At 40.8% G+C, this 25,707-nt stretch overlaps 1 protein-coding gene across 1 annotated transcript; it reads left to right on the top strand.

Annotated features, from left to right (window-relative positions):
- Positions 1–9,698: 9,698 nt before the first annotated feature.
- Positions 9,699–24,112, top strand: LOC139461121 (uncharacterized). Its single transcript, XM_071242663.1, has 5 exons — positions 9,699–9,900; positions 15,812–16,257; positions 21,513–21,723; positions 22,113–22,409; positions 23,392–24,112. The coding sequence occupies exons 2-5, from the start codon at positions 15,931–15,933 to the stop codon at positions 23,652–23,654; spliced, it is 1,098 nt and encodes a 365-aa protein (XP_071098764.1). The 5' UTR covers positions 9,699–9,900; positions 15,812–15,930; the 3' UTR covers positions 23,655–24,112.
- Positions 24,113–25,707: the final 1,595 nt, after the last annotated feature.

Here is a 25,707-nt window from a genome sequence, read left to right as displayed (position 1 = left end):
CGTGTTTGTTGGGTGTACACAATCTTGACTTACATGTATGACGTTGTCCCGATAATGGCCAGGTGTTCAAGAACACGGAGAGGAAACTTCAGCGAAGAACCTACGGTAGCAGGTGAGCTATTCAATAATCGATACTTACAATCGGGGAGTACAACTACTGCGTACAAACAAGTAGATTAGTGTTCGGAGTATCAGACAGTTAATCCATCACGATAGGGATTAAGATACGCACCAACCACGGATGTTATCGCAATCGCCATGTCGCATATCTACAACGTTGAAGTGAGACCAATCCCTTGGATATACAAATATTCAATTATTACTGTGTACAGCTCCCCGTGGCGCCCCCGTGGAGCCCCATTAGAGATACTTGTATATCAATTGTAAGAAGGAATCAAAAAGGCCCGTGAAGATCCGGGGTAAAATAGGTCTTCACCAACCCAAGATATTTGATTCCTTTGTTTGTTTGTTTGTTGTTTAACGCGGCACTCAGCAATATTCTATATATATGACGGCGGTCTGTAAATAATCGAGTGTGGACCAGACAGTCTAGCCATTGACATCATGAGCAACGATCCACGCAATTTGGATCGACCACATGCATCAACCAAGTCAGCGAGCCTGACCACCCGATCCCGTTAGTCGCCTCTAACGACAAGCGTAGTCGCCTTTTACAGCAAGCTTGTGTTGCTGAAGACCTATTCTACTCCGGATCTTCATGGGTCTTAACAATAATGACAGTACAATATAACGACCATGGTATTGATAATAGTAAAATATAATGAGCATGGTATAAATAACAACAATATTGATATAAACAATAGGAATAAACATACTAAGCAAACAGTATTAATCAAAACACAGTAATAGCGTCTTCCTTTCAACAAGTGCATGTTTTGGACTTTGAACTAAAACTTATAATAAAAATGTGTTTAAAAAAGGCTTATTTTATAAGTTTTCAGAAAGCGTTTATTTAATATTTGAAAATAAGTCGACCTTGACCCAAGCTGATATTCAGGGGAGATGTGGATAATAATGGAAGTAGCATTTGGTAAGAAACCATCAAGGTCACGGACTTTCTCATAGAATTCCTCCTGAAGTTTAGAAAAGTGGTCTCCTCACTCAGTTTACCAACGCCAAAGTCCAACACATGCAAGTATAACAAAGAAAAATTATTGGTTGTCAGTCATATGAACATGAAATATAATTTTCATACAAATATTTATAGGAGTTTTGCGCAACTGTAGGGCTTGACCACAAGGGGCCTTATCCGACCTTGTCCTTTTATTTGGTGTTTAACGCCGCACTCAGCAATATTCCAGCTATGTGACGGTGGTCTGTAAATAATCTATTCTGGACCAGATAATCCAGTGATTGACATCATGAGCATCGATTTACCCAATTGTGATCGACGACATGCTTCAACCAAGTCAGCAAGCCTGACCACCCGATCCCCAGTCCTGGACCATCACTGTGGTATTTATATTTTTCGGTATTTTTTGTACTTAAAGCCTAGGCAAGTCTAGATCAAACTAACCAAGTCTAGTTTGCTTGATTACAGTAGAAGAGGAAAGGTTCTTTCGAAAAAATATTCTTATTATTTTAAAGACATGTTTTCATTGACTAAGTGTTAGTCTACCCGATCCCGTTAGTCGCCTCTTACGAGAAGGGTACGTTTGAAGTTGGAGACAAGCATAGGCACCTTTCACGGCAGGCATGGGTTGCTGATGACCTATTCTACCCCGGATCTTCACAGATCTTGTCCCTTTGAATATGTACGCACACAAAAACATCTACAAATCATGTCGTGTTAATTTTGAAGAGAGTTAATTGTCATCGCAGCTTAACTCTTTAACAAAAATAAATATGCAGTAAGATATGGGAGAATGTCAACACATTTGTATTAGCGCACACATCACCATCGCAACCCACTTACTTACTTACTTATGTTGGAGATTTAACGTGCGCTTTCCGACTGCAAGCGTATGTCGCACACGGGCCCGGCCAGGCCATTTAATGTGTTTCCAAAAAGGGGAAAAGTGAGTTTGTGCAACCCAGGAGGGGGCTTTAGGGGTTACTTATATAGTAATTTTGAAATTTTGAGATTTGGAAAGAATGCCAAGAGTGGGTGGGGGACGAACTAAGGGAGCTGTGTGTGTTGGGTGGTTATCAAATAAGGTAGGTTTGGTTTTAATATTTTATTTGGGGTTTAAATGCGACTAATTAGTCCTGTTTTTATTAGGTATATGCCTAAGGCTTTGAATTTTTCTAATTTATTTTGTGGATTTAGGATTGATTCTAGTGTAAGTCCGGTTTTAAGATTTAGGGTGGTCTGTAGTGTTGTTCGGTGTGTTTGGTAGTGTGTGCAGTGAATGAGTACGTGTTCTGGTGTTTCTTGTTGTTTGCAATGTGGGCAGTTTCCTGTTGTGTGTAGTTTAGCTATTTTACGGTGATTATTTAGTTTGGTGTGGCCTGTTTGTAGTTTGGTAATTATTCTGTCGATTTTTTTGGATGGGTGTAGTATTTTGGGTTTATTTAGGGGTTTTTTGAGTACTTTCCTGATTTGGCTATTTGAGTTTTGGTATATATTTTGCCATTTTTTGTTAATTTTTTGTTTAGTGACACTTTTGATTTCTGATTTTGAGCTGGGTAAGTTTAAGCTTATTTCTGGGAGTTTAAGGGATAATTTTGCTGCTTTATCTGCCTTTTCATTTCCAAAGATTCCTACATGGGCGGGGATCCAAATGAACTCTATTTGTTTACCTACCTTAGTTAAGTTGTTTGAGCTATTGAGTATTTGATTTATTAGTTTGGGGCGGTTTTTAGTGTTTTTATTTTTGAGGGCTTGTAGTCCACTGAGGGAGTCGGTTAGGATGAGGATTTTTTGGTGTTTTTTAGATTGCTGATTGTGTAGTGCTGAGGCCATGCCCATTAGTTCGGCCGTGAATATGGATTGGTTGTTTGGGAGTCGGTAAGTTTGTGTGTCTTTGGTTGGTTGTGCGATGTGGACTCCGAAACCTGTGTGTTTTGAGATCGGATCTGAGGATCCGTCTGTGTATATGTGACACCAATTTGGCCAATTTTCATGTATGTATGCTAGTGTGGTGGTTTTAGCGATGTTAGGATCGGTCTGTTTATTTAGTGTATCGGCTAGTGTTGTGTCTATTTTTGGTATTTTAAGTTTTGGAGTGAAGATATTGGATGATTTATTGTTTTGTTTAAGATTATTTATTTTGTGTTCGTTTAGGTAATTGGTTATTCTTTGGGAAATTGGAGCAACCCACAGGCAAACCCACATATTTGAGGAGCCGTCAGATGTTAATTTCAGCGTGCAGTTGACACGTGTTGCTCGTGACATCCGACTCACCTGATATTGACATGCCAACTGATATCTACATGTGCCATCCCATTGTTTGGCACATGTCAATCACACTGAAATTGATGTTGACAGAGCTATTCAATGATCTCACGTTATTAAAGGGAGCTCTTTAGTGATGGAAACGATTAACGTACGGGGATTACCGATGTTTACCGATGGGTTTTACAACAATCGTATGAGCCTGTTCAGGCTGATAGGCATGCGTCTTTCATCCAATATCGCAGTCATACCAGATAAAATCAGATAAAGTGAAGTTATTGCTTCGATATTGACAGCGTAGGGATACGTATAGTCTTCTATAAGTGTACTTTATTGCTGATATAAATGCGATCGGATTTGTGTGTGGAATTTCAGTTTACGTAAACTATAACATTTCTCGGTGTCGTTGTATTAGGTGTATTATTTAGATTCATTATATAAAAATCTGATTTGTTTGTCGATATTTAATTAAGATATAAAGGACGAGAAAAAACAAAAACAAAACAAAAAAACCACCAAAAAACAAAACAACAAACAAAAATGGTTCGTTATATCCTTCAGTTCGTTATTCTAAACATACTTTACTGTACTTCTATACACTTATGATAACCTGCTTTCAATGACGGCACCCAGGGATCCAGTCATTTTCCCATCGGACAATTCCCCACTTGAAGTAGGACATTTCAGGACATATTTACCATATCAATACAATACAAGCAATGCTGTTCACATTTGTTTTTCTTTTGATAATAATAGGTAGTAATTTACACATGGTAATGTGGAAGTTCCTTTTTCTCAAATTATTAGGGTAAAGAAAAAAACAAATCAGTCATATCTCCAACATTAATTTATTTGTTGTTATTGTTATCACATAAAGAAAACTTCAGTTCCAAAGTTTAATTCAACTCTTAAATGATACACTGAAAGGTATCATTATTTTTCGCAATAGTTTCTTTCAATACCAATAGTTATCGCAATAGTTTCTTTCAATACCAATAGTTATCGCAATAGTTTCTTTCAATACCAATATTTATCGCAATAGTTTCTTTCAATACCAATAGTTATCGCAATAGTGATTTCCAGACCAATAGTCACACCTAGTAGGTATAAAAGGGCCCAAACGTCCCCAAGCTTGTCGTAAGACAATACTCTTGATTGGCATGTTTACAATATATTATTGCGGTGATCTGTGCTCATGCTATCAACCGCTGGTCTACCTGGCCCAGGTGTGACGTGATATAACTTGAATATCGCTGACTGTGACGTACCTGTACATCCATGGCCTCACTACATGGCGGGACCAGTGCTCTAGCTCGTTATGTTCCTCCAAAGATAGCGAGTGAGTGAGTGAGTGAGTTAGGTTTTACGCCGCTTTTAGCAATATTCCAGCAATATCACGGCGGGGGACACCGGAAATGGGCTTCACACAATGTACCCATGTCGGGAATCGAACCCTAGTCTTCGGCGTGACGAGTGAACGCTTTAACCACTAGGCTACCCGACCGCCCCTCCTCCCAAGATAGGAAAAACATACAAGCATAGGAAACACCAATCATAAATGTTGCAAAGGCAGTTAATAGAAGATCATGGTTCGAATAGGTCTTCAGTAACCCATGATTGCCATAAGAGGCGAATAACGAGATCGGGTGATCAGGCTCGCTGACTTGGTTGATGCATGTCATCGTATCCTAGTTGCGTAAATCGCTGCTCATAATATCAATCACTACATTGTCGGGTCCAAACTCGATTATTTACAGACCGCCGTCATATAGGTGGAATATTGCTGATTGCAGCGTTAAACAACAAACAAACAAAACAAAAAGTTAACAATTGAAAATTACGTTATTTGTTGAAACAATGCTTTTATCAATATATCAGCAGTATTCCCACTGGAAACGAGTTTGTCACAGTGTATGGAGTCGAACCTGGAATTTAGGGGTGACGAGCGAACTCTTTAACCACTAGGCTAGCTTACCACCCCTTATGTTTACAATCGCACATGTACCCAAATTCCCCAGTATTTAATTTGTAATAAAACACAATAGCAATCATTGTAACTAACACCATTCTAACTCAAAAGTCACAAGGGTATTACACGGCTTTGAGATTCAACCAGTAATTAAACGTTCGGAGATATGAAGGTCAAGATTAGGTAACTCTGTGATAAGACGACCGCTAAGTAATTTCCAATTCCACGGTCTGGGTGAGCGATGGGACGCGTTACCTCACCTCTTTTTAATTGCTTTAGATCAAAGTCGCTTACTTTCACACGTCTATGTTAAAGCTAAACAAATCCATTGTGTTGTATACTCGTGTTAATATCGTGTTCATTTCACAAACCAAACAATGATTAGTTCCACTTTGATGTGTTGATAGAAGGTAAATATAGTGTAATTGGTTCTTTACAGGTGAAATTAATCACCGTGTTCAGTCGTGTGATGTCGATTTCAAAAGGTATCGATTTCAGTGACATAAGCAAGGTTTGAAGAGTATGATATTACGTGACGATATTTGTCTTGCGTGATAAATACGCGCCGGCGTTCTTCTGCAGATTTCAGTAACAAGAATTACCAAAGAAGTTAAAGAAGCTATTTCAATATTATAACAGGTTTTTTTTAGCAATTATTCCCCAAACGCAGGAAATAAAATTAATGTTTCTTCAATACATTTCCTACGAAAACACAGCCATGTTTTCCTGGTTATGAAACCTGTATGGCAATCGAGGGTTATTCACCAGAGGTGTAATTTCTAAATTTTATAGGTCCCCTCATGACACGTTAACGTGGGCTCAGATGACAATGACAAAGGTATCATATATTAACGCAGCTTGAACGATTGATATAAAAAACAGATTGTGCGAATTCATGAGCCGTGGCTCCCTGCACGAAGCGGGCTGGGCGTTACAGTCTGGTGGATTGCACGGTCGAATAACAACGTTAGAGGAACAACGGTTTGCAGACAGAAAAACGAAGTCATTTCCCCATGCCACATATTGTATGCCAGTTCGATGATAAAATGTACACCAGAGTGTACAAAATCAAGATGAGTTTCTTATAGCCATTTTGTGGTTGGATGCACATGTGATAAGGACTATTATGGATACCAGCACAGCATTGCAGAGCAATGTCTTGAACGGCAAGCGAGTTCAAGTTCTTTATTTTACCAAAACCACTCACAGTGGTACACGATGCAATTCAGTAATTGTGTGTGTACCATATTTTACTAAATATGTCTAAGAAAATGTTGAGCAGTATATTTATATGAGGCAGATTCGTAATATAACTGGCCCATTCGTCCAAGGCGACGCGATTCGCTGTGCAGAGTTGCGTCCCTTGAGCACGTCAGAAACCTATGATTGTGGGTTCGAATCCCGATTCGCCTCGAATATGTTTCTAGGTTTGTCAGCACCATACCCGTGCTCGTGGGTTTCATCGAAGTGGTAAACGTCTGAGACCTGCATCACTTGGGGCTTTCCTCCCACATTAAGCTAACATATAACTGGAATACTGTTAAAAGCGGCGTTAAACCCAACTCACTCACTCACTCATAGTATAATATTTGTTCTGATGATGTAACTAATATGACAGTTGGCACGTGAGAGTTATTTAAATAGGTCAGTGGTAGTAGGTAATAATAAACACCATTATTTTCATTCTTGAGCCTGACCATCCGATCCCGTTAATCGCCTCTTACGGCAAGCATGCGTTGCTGAAGACCAAATCCTCCCCGGATCTTAACGAGTCTATCAACTGGTGGACGGCGGTGATGGTGTAGGGGACGACATGTGAAGGTCATTTTCAAATTGGACGCATCAGTGACAGAAGTGGTGTCTGATGCAATTCCCTTTTTTTATGTGAATAATTGACATGCGTTTGCATGTGTTTGTGATGGGCGCCACCGGTAGAGAAGGACACTCTCACTATTTCATATAAAAGTGATGTATAAACCCGTGCTAATAATATAGTCGGATTCGTGCAATAGACTTCGTACAAAGGGATCTGCTTTTACTGGAGATTTCTTATGATTGTAAAAAAGATGTTTCTTTTCGCTTTTTTTAAACAGAGAGTTCTTATGATTATGGGAAAAAAATCAAGATGTGATTATATTTGTGTGCTTTGAGATTTAAATGTATTGTGCATACCCTTTTGAAACTCCTTGACCCGCCTTTGTTGCGGTAATGAGTTTGTTTGTTTGTTTGTTTAACACCACACTCAGCAACATTCCAGCTATAGAACGGCGGTCTGTATAAATAATCGAGTCTGGGCCAGACAATCCGGTGCTTGACATAATGTGCATCGATCCACGCAGTTGGGTGAGTGAGTGAGTGAGTATGGTTTTTTACGCCGCTTTTAGCAATATTCCAGCAATATCACGGCGGGGGACACCACAAATGGGCATCACACATTGTACCCATGTCAGGAATCGAACCCGGGTCTTTGGCGTGACGAGCGAACGCTTTAACCACTAGGCTACCCGACCAACCCCCAGGCAGTTGGGATACGATGACATGCATCAACCAAATCAGCGAGCCTGACCACCCGATCCCGTTAGTCGCCTCTTACGACAAGCATGGGTTGCCGAAGACCCGGATCTTCACAGTTACCCCAGGCAAAGAAAAGTATAAATGTACTTGAAACAAAAAGGAAAAGAAAGGTCTCCTGTAGGCCACACGTCGCCCGTTGTATATATTTTAATGATGTGTTATATCGGGTTAGTTCGCGAGTTGCGCCTAACTCTAGACTTCCAATCATCACATCGTGACTGCGTAGTGGTTAGCAATATTGCTGACACATCAAACACAATCGTGGATTCGAACACATAATTTGCTGATCATGTCATCTAAGGGACGCAACTCTGCAAAGCAAACGTCCGCGCCGAAGACCACGGGGCCACTCGTTGTCCTACATCGCTGCTAAATGCAAAAACAACTCACTATTTACATTGGAAGGAGGTTTTCTAGCACCCGAAAACAGGTGCAGATGACTTTCATGCGGCAGTTTTAGGTGCAAAAAACGTTTTTATATAAAATGTATTTCTACAATTTACAGGAAACGGGTTCAGTTAACAAACAAGTTTTCAGCAAGAGGTGTCCGGGTTTTTAAGTAGTTCCCGAATCTATCTGCTTTTTTGTATTAGTTTTTATTTCGACAGGAATTAGAATGAAACAATGGATGATAATCTTTCAAGAATAATTCAGTCATTACTTTATCTGTATTTGTTTCGCAACGTTTAACAAGTGCGTTGTATACTAAATAAGGGTAATCGCTAAAAGAGGCAGGAATTTTCGAAATGAAGCGTCCGAATTTGCTAGAATCGCCGTCCTCAAGTGAGACGGACAAAACTGGGCGAGAAAACTACCGAAGCCTAACGTAGTTTCAATACAGATTTGATAACGAACAAATCATTAATTTCTCTAATGCCATTCGTCAAGCTTGGTCATTATTCCGGCGTCACAGTAGCGCTCTACCACAAAACACGGAATACGTAACAATGGCGTACCCAGAAAACGCTTTGAAAACCACAATGCAGTAAATCCACAAATATTGACTCGAAACAAATGTGCCCATTTGCCAATTGAACACGCGTAAATATTATTTGTTCGGGTTACGCAGACCTACTCGCACATGTCACAGTTTACACACGAGAGTGGATATTACGAAATCCCAACACTGCTTTACGACAATTACACATTCGTATACTTGTTCCGGGCCGAACCATAACAATATGGCGGACAGCCAGACTTCATCAACTCGGGAACCAAGTATTGGAATTCGGCATTAACCAAATACTTAATAGAATACTAGTTGAACATTACCTTTAGATTGTTTGCAGAGTTTTTATAACAGTGGAAAGTAAATTATTTTCCGCACCAAAGTGTCCTTCGCGTGCAGAGAGGGTGACTGTTTTGGGTGGCTGGGTTCAAATACTCTCGTCAATAAATCCCTGATACAGTTCAGATGAATGGAATTTATATCGCTCAGTTATTAATCTTCGTGGTACATGTAAACAAATACCCGTGTTCGACCGCTGTACTAGTTATCATGTGTAAACAAGCACCAAAGAAATACGAATGCACCCGCTATCGTGGCTGATAGTGGAATGCTTGTCACGTGACCCGTGAAGTCACATGACCAGCGTAACAGACGACGCCACCGTGAGAATATAAGTGCGTCACGTGACCCGGTGTTTTACATACGGTCACGTGACTGGATACAGCTGGCTTCGTTACTATTAATTACCTGAGGAATTTCCACCCCTAACGGCCTCTAACGGAGCTTTGGACCCGCCAATCACACGACGGGGTGTGGGTTTCGTACTACGGGATAAAAATCTTTACTATAAGCTAGCAAGGGGTCTGAGCTTGCTATAGTACCGCTATCTGGCTTGGGCCTACACCACGAGTACCGGGGCTGGACGAGTGAAGGGGACATCAGTAGTTTGTATTTATCGAAGCAATATTCAAGGAAATACACACAGATGTAAGAGTTTTCCCAATGGATTGCATTGAACATTCCGATGGATTGTCAAGTTTGGAAAAGTTGGTGAGTAATGTTTTGTTTACATTTTGTTCAACATGTCAAATTATTGTTGTCAATTATATATATATATATATATATATATATATATATATATATATATATATATATATATATATATATATATATATATATATATATATATATATATATATATATATTTTAAATGTTATGCGAGAATATTTTTATTTACAACTGATTAGTGTTCTTGTAGGTCGGCAATTTTTTTTTAGACATGGTAGGTTTAGTTGTAAAACATGATAGCTGTCTTATTCTTGAATAGCTCTGTGAGTCAACATTTTGAAACCAATACACGTTACACGTTAACCCAAATGTTTTGTTATTTATGCATTCAAAAACCGTTTCAATGCACAGTGGAAAAAGGTTGGTATACGTCCAATATGCTGATTTATTAGGCGGGTCGAAATGACTTTATTATTATGCAAAACCACTTTATATGTATTGATACACTATTTTCACATCACAATAATTATACTTATTTAGCATTATAACGAGGAATATCATTAAGGCGTTGTGGGCTCATATTATGTGTCTCTATTACGCGCTATAGTGAGAAAGAGCGGAACAATAAAACAAGCATAACGGTACTTGACACAAAAATAGCTCAAGGTTACACAAAAGCAGAGCGGAGACAGCGATAATAGGCAATGCTGCCTCACCTGGGCGGCACTTTGTTTGATGTCCCTACCTGTCTTGGTACATCGGAGTTCACATAATATAATCATAAAAATATCGGTAACTACCACTTGCATGTAATCATAATTATCCCGACCCATATTGCAGGTAACACCTTCCTATAATGATACATGTAATTTGATAACACCCACGAGAAGTAACAACTACAGGTTGATGTTATTATTGGTAATGACTTACTTTTCTGATAGCTTTCGAAATCAGTTTCTTTACCCGGCCGTAATTATACCTGGTCACAATTATCCGCCTTTGATAACGCCATGCTCCGATTTGCCAAGGTGATAATCTGATATTTGGAACATGTGATAATTACAGATACTACTCGGTCCCTAATTAGTGATTTTCGGCTTGTTAGCGGAGAATGGGTACAGGTCGTATAGCGCTTTCTGGGAGGACACCTGCTTCAGTATTAAAATAGGTTGTTGATGATGATGATGATGATGATGATGATGATGATGATGATAATGATGATGATGATAGAAGACCTGCTTCAGTATTAACATAGGTTGTTGATGATGATGATGGTGATGATGATGATGATGATGATGATGATGATGATGATAGGACACCGGCTTCAGTATTAGGTTGTTGATGATAGGTTGTTGTTGATGATGATGATGATGATGATGATAGGACACCTGCTTCTGTATTAAAATAGGTTGATGATGATGATGATTATGATGATGATGGTATATTGTTATCCTACAAACGCTGAACAGTAACGTCAGTAACAACAATCCTAACACAACGACGCTTTCCACGATGCAGTACGTTATGATGCCAAGAGGTTTATTATGACAATGTCTTTCATAAACGAGATTCAAATGTTGCTTAGGACGCATCCATCTTTTCCCTCTTTCATTACGTCGAGTATTTTATGATGACAAACAAAGCTATACACTTCAATCAGTAGAAACACGAGTAGGATTTATGTAAGAAAATTCGAAAATCAACGCATCCTTATCAAAACAGGGAGCTGTTTGCTAAATTTTATGGTCTAATTAGCATCGGAAAAAAAACAAAGGAGGTAATTTACTGACTTGTCTTAATGGTCGGCGTCATTGATTAATTGGCTAATTTCCCCTACAGTATTTACAGCCAGGAAGATACGCACATTTTCCTTTAAAAGACGCCGTTTTACCTCTCAGCGTTTTCTGAACACCGCCAACGAAATTCCCGACTTTCGGTGAGCGCAATCCATACGGGCGAAGGTTCGTGTTGTCGGGCGTGGTATAAGGGAGACAACTCTTCCCAGACTAATCTGCCACGCGAGTGTGTCGCGCTTGCTCTCACCAGCACGAGGCCGCTTACAACCTTTTCAAACTGCCATGCTTAGTAAATTTACACAATTAACCTTCATGATGTAAATGTTTCCACAGATCACAGTTTGTGTCCGATTTGTTTTGTATGTAAATATTTAAATAAGTGCAGTTTGTAACATCGGGAAACAGCGAACCACGTGACGCTTTTGCACCGAATGAGCCGCCCAACGCGTGCACTGGGCAATACGACAATCTGGATAGCTTGCAAATACGGGGAATTGAAAACAAATTCCTCGTTGTCAAGAACATGTTTACAACCAGTCACGACAAGGTAATGGAGTACTAAGTATGTCCACACCTTGGAGTTGTCATACCGTTCATGCATATATTAACATAGGCGGATACAGCTTTTTTGAAAAGTGTGTGTGTGTGTTCGCAACCCCCCCCCCCCCCCCCTCTGTATCCGCCCATGTATTAAGACAGAATCGTTTGTTTCCAAAAGGTATGTCGTCAGGATGTCTGTTATATACCAGTGAGACCCATGAAGATCCGGGACAGAATAGGTCTTCAGCAACGCATGCTTGTCGTAGAAGGCGACTATGCTTGTTGTAGGAGGCCACTATGCTTGTCGAAAAAGACGACTAACGTGATCGGGTGGTCAGGCTCGCTGATTTGGTTAATGCATGTCGCATCCCAATTTCGTGGCTCGATGCTCATTATGTCAATCATTGGATTGCCTGGTCCAGACTCGATTATGTACAGACCGCAGTCATACAGCTTGAATATTGCTGAGTGCGGCGATAAACAACAAACAAATTATACCAGTAGAGTGGCCAATTTCAATTGGAAATTTTATTTGCCGAGGTAGCCCCACAAAAGCTGCATTAGGGTGCGTCGTCCATGCCACGCCTCATCGTTGAAGCGTGTATTGCACCATCGGAATTTATATGACTTGGGGAAAATGCTGTGTGGGCGGTTTACCATGTGACCGCCCCGAGTTTAACCAAGCCTGTTGCCAAGTGGTGGTATAACGAGGAACGCTGGGGTCGGCCCCAGTCTGAGGGCTGTGTCTGTCCTTATCAACAACCTGTCGTAAGAGGCGACTAACGGGATCGGGTGGTCAGGCTCACTGACTTGGTTGATGTATCTCATCGTATCCCAATTGCGATGATCGATGCTCATGATATCAATCACTGGATAGTCTGGTCCAAACTCGAATATTTACAGACAGGCGTCATATTCTGCTGAAAGATTACTTTGTGCAGCGTTTAACAACAAACAAACAAACAAACAAACAAACAGAAACCTTATCTACAACAAGCGGTAGCCTGGTGGTTGAAGTGTTGACACGGGTTCGAATCCCAGGGGTTCAGTTGGTGAAGTCAACTCTCGGTGTGCCCTCTCCGTGGTGGATTATGGCTGAGAGAGAGGCGGCATAAAATTCTACGAAAGCTAGAGTCCTTTTCTTTCGGCGCAGAAGGAATATGGCACCAGAATTCAGCCATCTTGCCCCGTCACAACAACCCTTCGTACTCACTAACGCATCGCGATCCCACATCGGGACGACATGCGCTTGTGTGATTCATTTTGATAATTCCACCCGTCCCATTAATATTTTAACCCCCTACCCCTGACTCAACTGTGCCACGCCCTCCTATTTCCTACCCATCTGTACATGTCAAACATTTCGACACAATATCTGGTCATAACTACCCCCCACCACACCCCCCCCCCCCCCCCCCCCCCACCACACCCTCAAATGACAAACAAAGTGATTACATTATCTCAGTGTTAGGAAACCAAAATGACACGTGCTATATTTGGAGTATAATACGTTCCAAAGCTACAATGTACACCGCTGATCAGTTTACGTCGTCCTTTAAATTCACAGCCTGTTGAATCTGATAGGTGATATCCCTCTTCAACCCCTTCTCCTTGGGGTTGGGGGAGTGGGGGCGGGTGCATGGGGTACAAAGCCTACCTACCCCCTCACTCTCGACAGCCGTACTCTCAGCCAATGTTCATGTTTCAAGCAATGCATGTCAGTGTGAGGTCAGACAGATTGTTATGCTACTGTGTCAAGTGAAATAGACGCTTGTTCATTTCACCAACAGCCACGTGCTGCGTGTGCGATGACTCGACAGCGTGCCGCAACACTTCCTTGTGGGTAAACCCTCAGCGAAGAGGTATCGCGTTGTCGTTTTAAAGGCCCACCCCGTCCTAATTGTGCACTTATAATTAAATACAACACGTTGTATTTAAAGTTCTTTACCAGATTTCACAATGACCTCAGACCATATAAATTGTTATAATGTTATAATTCTCTTATGAGGTTTTGACGTAAAAAAACCGGAAGAAAATGTATTGTCGGTGCGATATATTTCTTGTAAACAAACTGATGACAAACGTGCTCAATCAGAAAAAATATCGATAGGAAAACTACAACATTTACAGCAAAACTAACTGATGGAGATCCGTGAAAATTCGAGCTAGACGTGATCTCCACAAATCATGCTTGTCGTGGGGCGACTAACAGGATCAGGTGGTCAGGCTCGGTGACTTGGTTGACGTATGTCATCGTATCCCATTTGCGTAGATCGATGCTCATGATGTCAATCACTGGTTATTCATGGACCGCTGTCATATAGCTGGAATAATACACACATACAAAACTAAGTGACAGAGCTAGACACACTTCCCGATGATGAAAGCGCAATGTCACCTGAGTGGCAAAAGAAAGTATACCGAGTTTTTTTGTCATTGAAAATTAGAAAAAAAAACCTGTTGTTAAATTTGCTTATGTCTAATTCATCATGACTCACTTCTGCAACAGTTTGTTAAAAAGTAATATGTTGTTGGATAATTTTGTTTTAAAATAGATTGATCCAATGAATACGGGGGTAAGAAATGAATTTGCAGCCACAAGACATTTACAACGTGTGAAGTGAACATTTGTGACGAAAAAAAAGCAAATGTATTTCTTTCAAATATAAATTGTCAAAGAGATTTTAGTTTTGAAATCTGTTTGATCAAATTATATTTTAAGAAATTAAGAATTCTTTGAGTGCTAGTGTAGTTCATGTTTTGGATATAATATCGCTGACTTAACATATTTTGCAATTAGAAACCAAAGATATGATTAAATCAACTGAGACTGTGTGAGAGTTGTAGTTAGCCCTAATTACGATAAGAAGTGATAATACAGGTACAATACTTGAAATAAACACAAACATGTTCAAAACATCATTCTGGCACCTATTGTGGGTGATCGATGTGTCAATGTTTAACGAAATTTACCGATGTAAATATCACCATTTCTATGCTCCGTTGGTGCGTTCTGGTGATATCGACAACTGCGACATCGATCACATTGCAATGGAAGTATTGTCTATTGCAGCTTATAGCTAAAGCGATATTGCAATAGTTCATAGGGGGGATAATGTAGCACACGGACAGATGGACCCCAAGGGAACAATTCACAGTCGAGTCATAACGCTCACAAGCGACAGCAAATGATTCTCGATCCGCCATCGATCATGGCCCTAATTTGCCGTTATGCCTTCGGCAAAGATCCCGTGCTGCGCGTGCAGTTCGAGCTCACGGGCCGTATAGGAATTCCATGGACAGTTTATTTCGTTGACACTGTGGGAATAATTTATAAGCATACCCGTGACACTAGCTTTATCGATTAGTATGCAGTACAGTTCACCCGACTTGGTATAAAATGACAGGTAAGAACAAACAAGGTTAGTTGTGCTTTGGTGTCGCTGCAAGCAATACTTGTTAATGGCTTAATTTTCAGCGCATGGGACGTCCAAGAAGCGCGACCGGTTAATCTGTCAGCTGATTGGTCAGTTTTCAGTGACATCATTTTGCACGTGGTTTCCCCGGAGATTGCTAACATCAATGGTACCTGAAATGGTTTCTCATATATATTTCAGATTAAGCGTGCACTGTTTCGGGACTGTCAGTAAAGGTCCCGCCAAACGATAACTGATGAAGTGAGCAGACGACGCCTGAAGCAGACGACACCGCGGGCAGACGACAATTTCACGTGATCATGGAAAAGTCGGATTCCGTGCAGAGGGGAATGTATATACCTATGGAAGCTATTCAAAGGGATTTGGTATCTAGGTACGGAAATGTGCGGGTATTGGTTGTCCCGAAGGAGAGAAGCTCATCGACTTCTTCGTGCAAGGAAAATGAGGACTGTTTTTCAAAAGCGGACGGGAATGTATTCGAGGACGATTCAGAATGGGTCATTTCGGACAGTAAATCGAGAAGTACTCCCGTTTCCCCAGACTTTTCTTATAGGCCGAGGCAGGTGTTTGACTACAGAGGGCAACAAGACGCTGAGAGGTTCACACAAGAACGAAAAGATGCAGAGGTAATATTTCCCTTTTTGTCTAAAACGAACGAGGAATATACTCGGATGGAGGGAGGGGACGATGTGTGTGTGTGTGTGTGTGTGTGTGTGTGTGTGTGTGTGTGTGTGTGTGCTTGCATTAGTCCGAACTTATGCCGGTTTTATAGTGCAGCCCACCTCGATGCCGCAGTTTAACATGCATACCCCAATCACACAGTATACTGACTCCGAGCCGACCAGTCCTCGTTTTTTACCCTAAATGCATGGACAACAAGAAATACCACCTTGTGTTGGGTATACTAACAGTAAGTGTACAAGAACACGATACCTAACTCATATGGTTCTATTTATTCAAATTTACACAATTACAGGACACGGCTTGAGAAAACACAAAATGTACCCTTCAGCGATCGGGGATAATGACAACTCGTGTTAAAACCAGTAACACGTTTTAATATTTCATGCCTTAAGAAGAATGAGAATGTCGGTAGCGAACATATCCCATAAAATTTAAAATACCCGTATATAAGACATGGCGGTTAAATCCAAGTAGGCGCTTGAAGGAGTTCGCTCTAATGTCCCTTTTAATCATCTTGAGGTCACGCCCTGTGGAAAAAAAATGTGAACAATGCGTCATTATAATTATAAGGAACTTCTGGCAAATATAAAAATAAAATAAACGAGAAATTTCAGATTGAATTTCAACTCGATGCATTGACAGACGAGACATGTAATCAATAAAAATGATCATAAATTATAATAAGAATTGGACATTGTTTGAAATGAGATAACCTCAGGACGTCCGCGTTAACAGTTTGTATTTCTGGTATCGAAAATTGCCACTAATACCATTGACGTTGGTATTATCACGTGTATTTGCGGAACTTGCTTCTAACAGTCTGCGATTATATAACAATTTCAAACTCATCTCTCGGTATTCACGCACAGCTGCAGGGATTCATAATGAAAGCACAACGCCCAAACTGGATAATTTCGGGTGTAAATTGATCAGTTGGTGTTGTGAAAAATAGTCCATATATTTTAAAGGCACGTGCTTAAACGGTTGCTTCCGGGATACGTAGGTGCGATTGCAAGCTGCGATTGGTTGATTTGTTGTGTCCGTTGCTGCAGTGACAAAGTAGTTCGCGAAAAAAATAGTCCTTTCACTGAAACAAAATCAATATTGTTTAATATGTGTTGACAACAGATGTGAATAGGCTTCACGTGTGAAGAAGGCTGGGTAACTGCATGAAGTGAAACGAACCGTCTTATGCTCAGCACAGAAAGAGTCTTAACATAAGAAACGACTTAACAGAGACTGCTTTGACACACAAACTGAAACTGACACTTTTCCAGACTCGATAATATATTGTTGCCTCAAGAATCAGAATATCGACATGTTCAGTTAGCTCGCTCGGTAATTGGCCGGCCATCTATTTGTTACGTTAATTTGTGAAACAGACACGACAAATCAATATCTTATTTCAAACTGGATTCAGACGCTTCGCTCGTGTCATACGTGTTATTTCCTGACGCAATGATATATGACTGTTACGGCTGACGTTAATTGAAACGTAGTTCAGTGACGTTAATTTAAACGTAGTTCAGTGACGTTAGTTTAAACGTGGTCCAGTGACGTTAATTTAAACGTAGTTTAGTGACGTTAGTTTAGACGTTGTTCAGTGACGTTAATTTAAACGTAGTTCAGTCAGTAAAAAGCTGAGTGAGTTGGTGTTTAATGTTGCTGGGTCGTTTTTTGGAACGAACGTCTGCCAGGAGAGCCGAAGGTCGCTGGTCCGATCCCTGGCCGCGTCATACCAACAACGTTAAACTATGGTACTTGTTGTTACCCTACCCAACGCTTGGCTTTAAGGGAATGAAAGAAAACCCATTTCTCCTCATCTCACATACAACATCGTTGAAGCGATTTTGTCATTCTCAAACGTTTTGGTTACCAGTAAGATAGCAACACGTATAACATTGGCGCCTGTGTGCATGACGAGATATGTCACCAGTATCATAACAAAGAAATATACCATGTGTCAGCTACGGCGCATGTGCATATCACAAGTATATCATCATTTACCCTACGTTAACTGTGGCCAGAGTATAGCATCATTTTGATACACAGCTACTGGTCACAGGTTAGCTTTCGCAAGTGAATATATCACAGTTATAGTGACGGTGATATGGCTCGCGTCAGTTATGCCCCTGGCTAGATCAAGGCTATATCAGGTGTATATGAAAAGCAAAGACCACGCATAACCTCTAAAGCAGAGCGCCGTCCGACAAAGCGTTCAGGTGATTGCAACTCCCATACTTTAACATTGACTCATGATAGTGACGCTAAGATGATCGTAACTCCCATACTTTAACATTGACTTATGATAGTGACGCTAAGATGATCGTAACTCCCATACTTTAACATTGACTTATGATAGTGGTGACGCTAAGATGATCGTAACTCCCATACTTTAACATTGACTTATGATAGTGACGCTAAGATATTCGTAACTCCCATACTTTAACATTGACTTATGATAGTGACGCTAAGATATTCGTAACTCCCATACTTTAATATTGACTTATGATAGTGACGCTAAGATATTCGTAACTCCCATACTTTAACATTGACTTATGATAGTGGTGACGCTAAGATGATCGTAACTCCCATACTTTAACATAGACTTATGATAGTGGTGTCGCTAAGATGATCGTAACTCCCATACTTTAACATTGACTTATAGTGGTGGCGCTAAGATAATCGTAACTCCCATACTTTAACATAACTTATGATAGTGGTGGCGCTAAGATGATCGCAACTCCCATACTTTAACATAACTTATGATAGTGGTGGCGCTAAGATAATCGTAAATCCCATACTTTAACATTGACTTATGGTACTGGTGGCTCTAAGATGATCGCAACGCCCATACTTTAACATAAACCTTTGGTACTGGCGGTGCTAAGACGATCGTAACTCCCACATTTAACATTGATTCATGATAGTGGTGCTAAAATGATCGTAACTCCCATACTATAACATTGAATTATGATAGTGGTGGCGCTACGATCGCTTTGTGGGACGGGGCCGAGGTGTATAGCACCATATCGCAACACCACGAGGCCATTAGACAGAGGTCAAGAGTACTTGTAGGAGTATTTGTCCAACACGCCCTCAAATCGGCAGGCCAGCACAAACACGCACATTGCAACTGATGTATGCCAGCAGCAGCACGCTGCATAGCAAGTAGGTCAACATGAGAGGCCTGTGCAGTGTTCGAGTCGCATCTGCCAGTTATACTTCAACACTAGGTCAAGAGTGTTACAATCGTTTGGAGTTTGTTTGTTGTTTAACGTCACACTCGGCAATATACGTAAGACCCCGATTGGTGTACGGGTGGGCTTGTTGCTGAAGACGCCGCTGTGCGGAGTTGCGTTCCTGAAGCGGGACAAAAATCTCTGATATTGGGTTCGAATTCCGGTTCGCACTAATTCTGTTCCTAGGTTTGTCAGCACCTTGCTAGGTTTTGCCAAGTGGTAAACGTCTAAGACCTGCATCACTTCGGGCTTGACCCACACGCTGTGGTATAACCAAAATACTGTTCAAAACTCACTCTCTCACTCACTCACTCACTCACTCACTCACTCACTCACTCACTCAATCACTTACTCACTCAATCACTCACTCACTTACCCAAACAACCCACCCACCCACTCACTCACGCACGCACTCACTCAATCACTCACAAACTCACTCACTAACTCAATCACAAACTAACTCACTCACTCACAAACTAACCCACTCACTCACCTAAACAGCCCACCTACCCACCCACTCACGCACGCACTCACTGAACCACTCACTCACTTTACAATTGAATTGTATAAAACTAATGCATACAATTCATACACATTTTCTTGTACATCGTAATGGGTAATCTGGAGTATGATTGTACGGTTGTACACTCAGTGACAGATTTACGATATGGCAATCATTATCCAATCACTTTCACTAATCACCAATCTGCCATTGCATCCGATTTGCATCCTTTGTTGCTTTTGCATCAAACAGAAATAGCAAGAATTCCATCTCCAATACAACAAATAACAAAGTCATCTTTGATAATAGGTCACTCGTTAACAATACTTTCCCTTTACCCAGCATCGACCCGTCAATGCCGCGCTAAAGTGCTAAATATTTATTTTACCCAAATCCCCAATTTACCCCATCGAAATTTGTCACGTTCGCATCACTGTAATCAATGGTGACACGGAAAAGACTCAACCATCCTTAAACAAAACGTACTTGAATATCGCAGCCACCGTCTTGGTATTGTGGGCAAGGACAATGGCTTCAGCGGGCCTTTGTTCGGAGCCTATTCTTTCAGAAAGGTGACTTCGATCTTGCCAAGCAACGGTATTTCCACCATCGCCGGGTAGGTGAATAAATGATATGCGTGTGCAATGCTAGACTTAGCAGATACTGTGTCCTTTCCCATGTCATGTATGGATTAGTCCGTTGAGAATAAGGACGATATTTTAGGACGTGATCTGCAATGTTTGTATCAACTCACGAATAGGATGAATTTTTTTTGGTTCTCACGAGAACGCTGATCATAAAAGATTCAATTTTGAGCCTTTCAAAATATTGATTAGGTGTATTTCTTTAATCCCATTATTTCAGTGGTTTGCAACAAACTTCGATCAACTTTTTTGCATCGGGTATTGATTTCTTTCTTTTTTTGGCTTTTAAGAATTGGGTCGCATGAACCCGGTGCTTGATTGATAATTTACCTATTGGAATGTTATGGGCATACTCAGCTTGGGTGATTGAAAACCGATGCCAATTTGTCATCTACACTGTTAACTATTCTGTAGCTGTGAATATGCACGTGTATATATATCGCTAATCCGCCCAACCGTATTTGGGCACAGGCAGACATTTAAATCTTCTTAATAGGAAAGGAGTAGGTAGGTTATATTTTATGTTCTATTTCAATTTCTAAACCATTCCATCTTAAATTAATAAGCAAGAACGGTATTTCTAGTGGTTGGGACTGGTTGCGTCGAAACGTGCCTCGCAATCTAATACTAAAAAGTAATAATTCAGTGATGTTAGCGTGTATAATTATTAAATTATAGGGTCGGGGCGATTTTTAATATTGATCCCTAAACAGAAACAAGAACATATATTTTGTCCTTTTTAAGGTGGCAGTGGCGGAAAAGAAAACGATGTCATAACTTGTACAATATATTCTCTCATTCAATTCCAGATTCTCAAATCCAAGACTGAATCAACGCCAAAACGTGTACCGGAAGTACTCCAGACGCCATTACGTTACGAGAAGGTAGGCGACGAGAACTCGAGTCTGACTCCCCGCAAACCTGCGGAGCCAGATCGACAACCCGGAGACAGTATGTCGGAAAAGATCAAGAGGCAACTGTTTGCAGGAATTGAAAACGAATATAGAGTCATCCGAAATGGTAAGAACGACATGCTGGTTTGGAAACGTTATTGAAAGTAGATCAGGAGTACGTGTTGGATTGCCGTTCCGAATACTTCTCCGGTTACTTTCTGTGACGTTTCGGTTCAAACAATGAAAACAATTTCATACAAAATTGAAAGGAGAGAATTTTGCCGCAGGTTTAACAAATAAGTAAACATACTTGATGGAACTATGTAGTGAACAAAACAACGGTTTTTCTTGAACAAATATTCTGTCTCTAACGAAAACCCCTAAGTGCTCAATACCTAAGTCTTAACAGCTACAACCTTACAACTGCCATTGTTACTGCTGCTGCCTCCACTGCTACTACTACTACTACTTCTACTACATCAAACTCAATGCTCATAATCTACCTTGACATTCCAGATACGTACCACCGGGTACCCCCCGAGCCGCACGATGACGTGTACATGGAGCGCCACCGAGACTCCGACAATCACCACATGTACTACACATTCCGCGACAAGAGGTCCCCGGGTCCCGAACATCCGCGGGCGTTCTTCGAAAGGGACTTTACATACCACGACCGTCCTCTCCCCTCCCCCTCCTGGGGCACGCCCACGCCGCCCTCATCGTTCCCAGACCATCACAGATGCGACTGTATGCAACGACCCATGGAGTCCGGTAGAGAGCGGTTAGAAATGACAAAGAAACGGAAATTTGGTACGCACATATGCTTATTTTTGTTTCCGGGCGTTTGGGTAGCCTAGTGGGTAAAGCGCTCTCTCGTCACGCCGAAGACCCGGTTCGATTCCCCACATGGCTACAATGTGTGAAGCCCATTTCTGGTGTCCCCTGCCGTTATAATGCTGGAATATTGTATAAAGCTGCGTAAAACCATACAGAATCAATTTTCCTGTATTTTCAAAGAACTGGCGTCGTTCAAGAAAGTTTGCGGTAGACAAGTCACGTGGTGTTTTGTGCATTTTGTAGCAGATTGACAACTTTGTCACTTGATTCTCGATATAGAATTGAGAACATTTACTTTTTCGATGGACCTGTGAAGGTCCACGGTACAATAGGTCTTCACCAACCCATGCTTGTCGTAAGAGGTGACTATGCTTGTTGTAAGAGGCGACTAACGGGATCGGGTGGTCAGACTCGCTGATTTTGTTGATGCATGTCATCGTTTCCCAATTGCGTTGATCGATGCTCATGATTTCAGTCACTGGATTGTGTGAGCCAGACTCGCTTTTACAGACCGCCGTTATATAGCTGGAATATTGTCGAGTGCGGCGTTAAACAACAAACAAACAAACAAACAAATATTGTTTCGATGCTTTGGATGTTTGGCGCTTTGTGACACATACCTGATCTCATAGTATTGTTTGTTTGTTGTTTAACGCTGTACGTTTCTATGACGACGGCCTGTAAATGATCGACTCTGGACCAGACAATCCAGTGATTGATATTGCGACCAACGATCCACGCTGTAGGGGTACAGTGACACCCCATCAACAAAGCCACCTTGCCTGACGACCCGATCTTTCGAACAGCAGAGGATCCTCGGTGCCAAATCTTACCCGGTTACAATGTGACTGGTTAATTGATATTTCTAAAAGCGGCGTAAAACAACACACATGCACTGTTGATATTAGAACCGAATGAGTTACCTCCCCTTTAATGTGACACTTGTTTTTTGTAGGTGATACATCTTCGTCAGAAAACACAGTCCCGCTTTCACCGAGGATCAAGAAACAGAAATGCACGTGCTCAATGATGGAGATGAACTTCCTACAGATGGCGGAAGCCGCGTATAAGAACATCCGGCGACAAGACACGACTCCAGCAAGTTTCGAACAGTTCAGTCGAGAACTTGTCCAAACGAACAGTGTGTTGAAAGAATCAGTCAGCATTCTGTCGACCATCCGTGAAATGTGCGAGCATCGGAACTGTATACGAAACTGAAAGCACCAACAGACCATAGACTATTTATTCACCACACGAGGACAATATTTATTATAATTTATGATCACGTGTGACATGACGTCACACAAAGATCCCCATGCTTCATGTCCGTCCAGGATATAATTCTGTTGCAAGATGGCCGCCTCAACGAATACTTCCGGTGAGGAAAGGCAGATATTTATTCCATCCACACAAAGTACCGCAAGTGCTTTATGTCCCAAAGACGTATTTTATTAGTCTTATTTATGACACTGTATCGGCTATAAGGCCAAGACAGGTGTTTCATGTTTCCCCGTCCGATGTGCTGAAGTAGCGCTATAGATTATGTCTCAACGCATACATTCCCTTAATACAGTAAACTACGGTTATAACGAACTAAAAGGAACCACTTATTTTAGTTCGTTATAACTGTAGTTCATTATAAGCATATATACAACAAATGGCTTGGACTAAGAAATATGTTCAGTTCGTTATAAGCGTGTTCGTTATAAACGTAGTTTACTGTACTACATATCTCGCAATCAAGGGAACCAGTCACATTTTCCACATCAAAGCAAAGCGTAAAAGCCTAAAACCTAAAGTGCCTAATTAAAAGCTTGTTGAAAGTGCTTGACATGGCACTCTCAATGTCTGAATCTCCTTGTGGTGTCAAGACGGTGGTTTTGAGAATTCCAATTTATCATTCTTATCGCTTTGCACGACCTCGGAGATCAGAAATCGCCACCGTCCCTCGTCACGTTGGCATATGGCGATTTGGGTCCAGCTCGATGCAAATCAATCTGGCGTCTGCTTACCTACTCAAGGCAGCCGCAAATCAAGAGAAGAATCCGACTTAAGTTAATATGATTATTATATTACACCTGAACGCTCTGTGCTTAATCATGGGTTAATGAGAGAAAGACAGGTAATAATGCCCTGTCGATCAATAATTTCAAATATCGATGTCGCTATCAGCACTGGGGGCGAGGAGGAAATGGCATCTCACTTTACGGTTGTCGTGATGGTTTACGACATTCGGATTAGCTAATTTCACGATCGCGTTCCACTGACGTACATGATTAGGACCGAATGTAACTATGGTTTGGTTTTCGGTTGTCGTAATTAGATCACGTAGTAATATTGACCCAAATGACGGTTTCGATGTCATTCCAAACTGACAGTTAGGTACGTTACTGTGTCGTTTTTTACACATCAACAGTTTATATGATTTTGTAATTTACAAATTGGTTTCCAAAGCTCCATCGACATCATTCCACATTCTATAATTTGAAATCCAGTATATATCCACAAAAGTGTTCAATCCAAGTGTATTTATTTCAGTATTTACGTTTTTGTTTACACCAGGTTGTTCAGTCTTTTGACATCACAGTGGTTTTGTTGAAACATTATTGTTCGATTTCTATATTCAAACGTACCTCTCATTTTGACAAGTGCTAAAACATTTCATTTCTCCCATCAAATATTCATAATCCACTCATCGATAAGACCTTCACTCTTGCTCTGAGAATCTTACATTTCCCAACGTTAAATCTTTAATGGAAAACATAGTAGCAGCTCCTTTGTTTGAAAGATATCAAATGAACATCTTCGATTTGAATATTAATTTCTTATTAATATTTAGCAGGTGGAAAGGACAAAGTTCAAATTAAACGGGCAGGTATGTGCTAAGGAAATTGAAGTCGTGTGTCATGTGTCATGCCGTGAGTCCACTGCAAGACTGACATACTGACATGAGTAATTTAGGGAATAGTTTTTGAAAAATATTGTTACGATTCACAAATGTTTGACGTACTCAGATGACAGAAAAAATCTTTCTTGACTGTGTGTTATCAACCGCCATCTTAATTATTTCTGTTTGACGCTTAACATTCCGGGTAAATCGTATGCTACGCGTGGAAGCCATTAAGCCATTTGCAAACGCTATTGATCGTCAGTGTAGGATAAGACCTGTGTTTACTGACGTGATTGTCTCATTTGTTAAACGGAGTTTCTCAAATATGGTTATGGCATTTGCTCTATGTTTTATTAACAGGAGAAAATTCACTCTTTGATG

Source organism: Haliotis cracherodii, unplaced genomic scaffold, assembly GCF_022045235.1.
Source record: "Haliotis cracherodii isolate W230 unplaced genomic scaffold, xgHalCrac1.p SCAF_14, whole genome shotgun sequence".
NCBI lineage: Eukaryota > Metazoa > Mollusca > Gastropoda > Lepetellida > Haliotidae > Haliotis > Haliotis cracherodii.
This window is presented reverse-complemented; position numbering and strand designations above follow the sequence as displayed.

Bases quoted from the DNA above. Each gene is read 5' to 3' on its own strand.
- LOC139461121 (XM_071242663.1), top strand. From the start codon at position 15,931: ATGGAAAAGTCGGATTCCGTGCAGAGGGGAATGTATATACCTATGGAA. The intron at 16,258-21,512 runs GTAATATTTCCC...ATTCAATTCCAG, and splicing joins AAGAACGAAAAGATGCAGAG to ATTCTCAAATCCAAGACTGA. The intron at 21,724-22,112 runs GTAAGAACGACA...TTGACATTCCAG, and splicing joins ATATAGAGTCATCCGAAATG to ATACGTACCACCGGGTACCC.